Here is a 6,449-nt window from a genome sequence, read left to right as displayed (position 1 = left end):
ACCACATTACCCAGATCTCATGTCATTTATAGCCCCATTGTGAAATAGCATTAATAATCTCTACAAGTTAGAATTGGCCAGCGGGCTGTTCAAGGTTAAGTCAACAAACGAAGAAAGATAATTGATAAAGCATTTAAAAATTCTACATGTCATAGTGTAAAACATTTGTAGAGTTTGATGAGAAATACCAAAATAGGTTAATATTTTTGTTTTCTACACAGATGTGGCAGGCAAGGCTTGATCTTTCAGCTGTCCTTTGTGCCTGAAGTAAGGCTGCAACTGCTTTCAGTTACAGGACATGAGTAGTCTCCTGTGCAGGAAAGCATTTAGATACAACTTACAGATGACAAAACTCATATTGTAATTAATTGAATAACAGATGCAGTAGGAAAGCTTGTCACACCAATGAAATACAAGCTATTCACTTCAGAGTACCAGCAGACAGCCCAGAAGTGAGGTTTCACACAGCAAAACAGTATTTCAAAATAACTCTCTGATACAAATCAAGTTTTACATCATCTTTGCCAAGCCCACCTTAACAATGCAAATTCAGTTTGATACTAAGTAGTCTTCTGACTGTTATTTGTTTGAAACACTTCCTGTAGGAGTCTTAACTACAGTTAATTTCAATATTGTAAGGTGAAGCATTAGGCTCCTGACTACATTTACTACTGAGGCTGACATGATTATAAACATTATGGAAGTTTATGATTGTTGTTCCCTTAAATTTACGTGCACAGAAAAACCGCATCTGCAATTGAGACCAGTTCAAAAACAAAACAAAAAGCCTCACTGAAAATTGTAAGTTAGCTCACACCTGTCAAGCAGGCAGAAATACAGCCAAGTAGAGAGTATTTCACTCTACAGGAAGGAAAGCCAAACTATGTACCCACCAATACCTTCCCTTTCAGAGTTGTAATCACAACTATTTCGGTTTATTCATAGTCCTGAGTAACTACTATTCCAAATTCAAACTTATGAAATCATGAATCAGTCTTCCAACTTTGAGATGCGGGGAGATGCAGGGGGAGGCACAGCATGCTGAACAGGCTGTTTCTTTGTTAAAAGTTTTTCCACTCATGTAAGAATATGTAAAAGCTAATAAAAGGTTTCATGAGCCCGGAAACAGCCTGAAACACTGCATGGATCGTCCTTCAAAGATGGTCAACATTGAAAGCAAACAATTCTGTTGTTTCTCTGGCTTTACCAGATGTATTTCATTACTGATTTTTGTGTTTTTTTCCACATAGAATGCACTGTTCGTAAAAAAAACAAACAAACAAAAAAAACCCCAGCCCCCACTAAGGAAGTTACCTAAGCAGAGGTGTATTACTTTACCTGCCCTTCCAACATGTCTCTCTGCAGTCCTGCCCGTTCTTGCTCAGAACTGTTGGTTCTTCGGATTGAAAGACTGTGCGATTTGCGTTTCTGCTTTGCTTGGCGAGCAGATGCACAACTTCCACTTTCTATTGGCATTACTTCAAAAAAACAGCTTCACAGAGGCTCCTACAATAAACTAAGGACAAGCATTAAACGTCACCAATTGCTCTGCCACAGCAACTAAAGTTTAACACACTTCCTCCAAACAAAAATATTAGATATACTACATTTTGGAGTTGGTTTGGGTGTCATTAAAGCAGAGAGCTCCTTGTTACTTAGAGCTATTTGGGAAACAACATCAAACTCAAAAACATGTAAGTTAATATGCTAATAAAGAACGGGATCATTTTCTGCATCGTTTTTGACTTAGCTAACAAACCACCACAAAAGGAAAAGAGGTTTCATTGCCTCCCTGACTTTGGTGAGTACCAGCAGCAAAAGCCCCAAAACGCTTCCAGGAAACAATTATTACGCATACCATATTTCACTGAAATGCATGCAAAATTAAAACCCAGCTGGAAAATGAAAGCAAACAGACATGATAACTTAGGGACACTGTCAGGTTAGGAATGTATAATGCAACGTTTAAGCACTAGTGTACAAATTGAGCTCATGTGCTTGTTACATATAGCAGAAGTTATGTCCAATGACTCTCCAACATTTCTGACAGCTCACAGTTTCACCTTATTAGACAGTAAAAGTGCATTTGACTTATCAGGACAGTGAAAGTGAGCCTGACTTGCCAGGCTGCTGTAGCTAATTTTTAAACTTTGGCAGTTTGTTCATGTCAAATATGCATTTTAGTATCCTTACAACACCTGACAGTATCACTGAATGGTATTACCATGCATGATCTACTGCTTTCCCCTGCTTAAGAAAAATCAAATAGTGTTTGATTTCTTGCATAAACAAGTGGAGATGTTCTTCAGCCAAAATATTTTTATTTATTTTTTAAAAACAAACCATTTCTGGATTTTTATTCTTTTTTATTAAACTCAATATTCAGCAGAAATTACTTTTAGCTTCATGAGGTACCAGCTGTTAAATGTTCCAAGGATTTTAGGAATTATTAGTCAATTTTTTTTTAAATTGTGAGCATTGAGAACAAAATAAAAATTCATTCTCCAGCATCAGTGATGTCCAAAACAACAATTACAGCTTAAAATAACTGCAACGGTCTGCAGAGAAATAGGAGAGCAGAGTTGGCAAAGCTGACAAGGCAACTGAGCTTCCTTTCAGACAAACTGATCAAAGAAAAATATAAACCAAACCCAGGGCCACTTCCAATTTAAGATCTGCCAACACACCAGATCTCAAGCTAGGAATGAGCACCAGCACTATGAAGAAGATCCAGCCTTAACCAGTTTAGTGAATTCAACGTGGTATTTTCAACTTTTTAACGTATCGTAAAGCCAAGGAAAAGCATCGCTTACTAAGAGAATAAAAACAGCTTTAAGTTTGCCTTTGTTTCTATACCACAGTACAAAAATATATAAAGATACATAAAAAAAGACTAGATTTAACCAGGGGTTTTACACCCATAAGCCTCACATCTTCTCAAAAAGTACTCAGTATTTTATTAGCTACTGGAACATCTGAGTTCCAGCAACCTGACACCAATCGCACAGGGAATCTAGAACAAAAATTCAGGTTGTCCCAGTATCCTGTACTTCACTGAAAGGATTAATTTCCACTGGACTCTGCACAGTCCTCCCCCGCACCTCATCCCACTGGAGCTTTTCACGTGTGATTAATCAACAGTAACTAATTAGCTATATATACATAAAAACCTAAGAAGAAAGTAAAGAACTGCCGTTAGGTAGTTTCTTATTTCACTAGGTCTCATTTTTCCCTGTGGCTACACACCTCTATCATAGACATACAGGGCTGAAATTAAAAAAAAAGTCAACCCTGTAATCAAGTTACTGCCAATTTCTGGGCTTCACTGAGTACCTTCCTGTTCTTGAACATACGGCTAAGAATTAGGAACAGGCTTGCAGCACTCACCACGTTTGCATTTCTTTTCAAGCTATGACTGGACACCGAACACAACTGAAGATTCTCCTCTTTTCTATTCTCTCTTATCTCACTTGGGAACCACTCTTTTGGCGTCTTTCAGTTTAGAGGTTCCTGCAGCGTGGCCCAATGCAACAGACTGTGTGCAGACAGATGCACTGAACAGTTATACATCTATACATACACACAGTTGCAAACAATCACATAAATCAGTTTACACCATTCACTTAAATGCCACAAAAAGAAATCTAACTTCTAGTTCCTGCCAGCTACTGGCTTCTAAGCTGTGGGTAACATACAAAGGGATTGATATGGTTTATATTTACTCCTTACTATGCATTGTTCTTACTGTGTAACTTCTACTTGCCCTCAGCTGCCAAGCTACTTCATTTCAGAGCACTTCACCGCGAAACACACTGTTCTGGACCGCTCTGGGACACACAGATTCAGCAGCTATAGACCAGCACACTGTGCCATGTAGAATTTAAAGGGACACGGTCAAGGAGGCAAGATGATTACTTTCACAGGGTGAAATTCTCACATGAAATACAAGGAGTTTCTACTTCCACAGCGAACAGAACAGGCCAGATACGAAGCACTCGCCGTGCTCTGCTCATGCCCCAGCATGACCACATCCATGCACTGTTAGGGAGAGCAAGCATGCACAGCTCCCTGCAGCGGGCTGCACGCAGCCAGAGCAAAGCTGCAACCGAGAGGCGACAAGCAGGCATGTGCACACAGAGACAGGAAGGAGGAACAGAGGGGGTCCGGCTTAACTGCCTTTCATGTTACTCTTACTTCCACCAAAAGGCCACGTCACCTTTTAGTAAGGGAGCGGTAACGACCAGCTTATAAAAGCCAGACATAAATTTGAATACAAAAGTCATGACGGTGTCCCTTTAAACATGAACTTCTCTTTGAAATTTCAGAAATGTTTTCACCACTGACTGCAACAGTAAGCAGCTGCAGATTTTCCAAGAGTTGATTTTACAGAACAGATCCTTGGCAATACGATGCTAAAAAAAATAAATACATCAGGTGCTCATTTCTAGCAGTTACCTGATTCCCCTTATTACGTAAAGTTGTCAAACAGCGAGAATTACCTGTCCAGAATATCAGTGTCATGTTACATATCCTATGAAAACCACATTAAATATTGATTAGTGAAACAGTCAGTAGTACACAAAGCAAAGTATTTCACATTTTTGAAACATCTGTAGTTAGAACACAGCAGATGACGGGAAGGGGGCAATGGAGTTGGGAACACACGTCAAGGCTGCGCGACAAATCTGAGTCAAGCAAACTAAGAAAAAAGGCATTAAAATGACCCCTGACATATCATTAGTCACACAGGGTTAATCAGAACATTCAAGTGTTACAAGTGGGTTCCGAGAAGTTGCATTCATTTCCTCCTACCCCCTTACAAATAGGGCAAGCAGTGTGAAATATCACCAGGAAGGATGGGAATAGCTTCCTGAATAAATGAAGCTGAATTCACAGAAGCTAAAAACAGAGTACGTAAAAGTGCTTCCAATAAAATAGAAAAGGGAAAAAAGAATGGTATAACTAAAGCATATTCAGTAAAGGCACACAAGCAAAGGTAAACAAGCACTCTGTTATTACAAGTGAGCTTCTAAACCATGCTGAGCATTTCTGCTCAGCCGTGTTGGAAAATGCCATGTTTGCACGGTGCTCCTCACACAGCGATCTGTCAGAGCCTCAAGAGAATGGCACCAAATGAATTTCTGACCAAGTCAATCAGCAGAAGCAGAGAAAAAAAAAAAAAGTGTCCTAGAAAAGAGTCCACAGGTGATTAGAAAAGAGACCATAGGTGATTACTACTTCCTGAATGTAAAGACACTTCGGTATTTCAATTACGCTGTTTAATTAAACTCAAATCATACTTTACAGTCTGTTTAATTAAAGTTCTGTCACCTACCTTTCTGTAACAGATGTTACCGTGTATTCACAAGAAATAGTTCATTAGAGTAACAGTAAACAGCAGATGTGCAGCCAGTTACCAATTTATTCAGCTATAATAAAGAAATGGCACTGAACAAAGATGCCGTTGGTCTTGTTGCCAATGCACACTGGTCTCACTACTCAAAAATTAATTCAGTGCAGCAACCAACCAATTCTACTTGCATGCTTCTACTTCTGAACATGGAATAAGAGCAGCAGGCCGCTGAAAAGAACTCCTGGGGTGTGGATACTGCTGAAGCCAGGAAGAAAATCTGCTTTAAGAAGTGTCAGAGCTCAGACCAAACAGCAGTACTGCATTTCCTTTTTTGTTCATTCAAAACAACATACAGGTCTGGAAGGGAAAGCATCCGGAAATTTCAGCACCATCTCTTACCCAAGATCTCCCTGCTCCATTTTGTTTAAACTTTAGCAATACCAGCACTTACTATTTTAAAGATTGTATCAAAACAAAACAATTGTACTGGATTTCTGTGTGCTCTTAAATCTCTTACTTAGTTTCAGGTCTTTCTGTTGCAAATATGTTTCAGAACAAAATTCCAGTGCACACTAAATAAGACAAAGGCTTACCACAACAGGCTTACTGTCCTGTGCAACAATAACACCTTCAGAAATAAAGATGCCAATTTACATGTTGTTTTCATGCAGCAGTGAAGGAAGGGAAAGAGAAGAATTTTTACAGTTATTAAGTTCTAAATTACATATAACTCAGTTTTGACAGCATTACTCGTGAGTTAAGGGAATTTGAAAGTCAATCTACACACCTACAACCTTTGTTCATATGCATAGGCATCAAATTTGAAAGAGTGAAACTTCCATTTTAAATAGAATCAAAGAATCTGTAGAGTTGGAAGGGACTTTTAAAGGCCATCTAGATCAACTCCCCTGCAGCGAACAGGGCCACCACAGCTACATTAGGTTGCCCAGGCCCTGATCCAGCCTGGCTTTGAAAGCCTCCAGGGATGGGGCATCAACCACATCTCTGGGCAACCCGTTCCTCACCACTCTCAATGTAAAAGACTTTTTCCTTATATCTAGCCAAAATCTGCCATCTTTAAGCTTGAAACTTCTTC

The 6,449-nt window shown here is 39.3% G+C and overlaps 1 protein-coding gene across 2 annotated transcripts in view; it reads right to left on the bottom strand.

Moving 5' to 3' along the window:
- Positions 1–6,240, bottom strand: part of WDR37 (WD repeat domain 37) — a 33,209-nt gene extending 26,969 nt beyond the window's left edge. Inside the window, exons 1-2 of one of the 2 annotated variants that reach the window (XM_003206972.4) lie at positions 4,500–6,240; positions 1,339–1,516 (exon numbers count right to left, since the gene is read on the bottom strand). In XM_003206972.4, coding sequence (XP_003207020.1) covers positions 1,339–1,476 — 138 coding nt within the window. In that variant the 5' untranslated portion in view covers positions 1,477–1,516; positions 4,500–6,240. Of the gene's footprint in view, positions 1–1,338; positions 3,044–4,499 lie in introns of those variants that run through there. The other variant, XM_019616276.2, reaches the window with a different exon arrangement.
- Positions 6,241–6,449: the final 209 nt, after the last annotated feature.

Source organism: Meleagris gallopavo, chromosome 6, assembly GCF_000146605.3.
Source record: "Meleagris gallopavo isolate NT-WF06-2002-E0010 breed Aviagen turkey brand Nicholas breeding stock chromosome 6, Turkey_5.1, whole genome shotgun sequence".
Classification (NCBI taxonomy): domain Eukaryota; kingdom Metazoa; phylum Chordata; class Aves; order Galliformes; family Phasianidae; genus Meleagris; species Meleagris gallopavo.
Note: the sequence above shows the minus strand (reverse complement) of the source record. Positions and strands in the feature narration are given on the sequence as shown.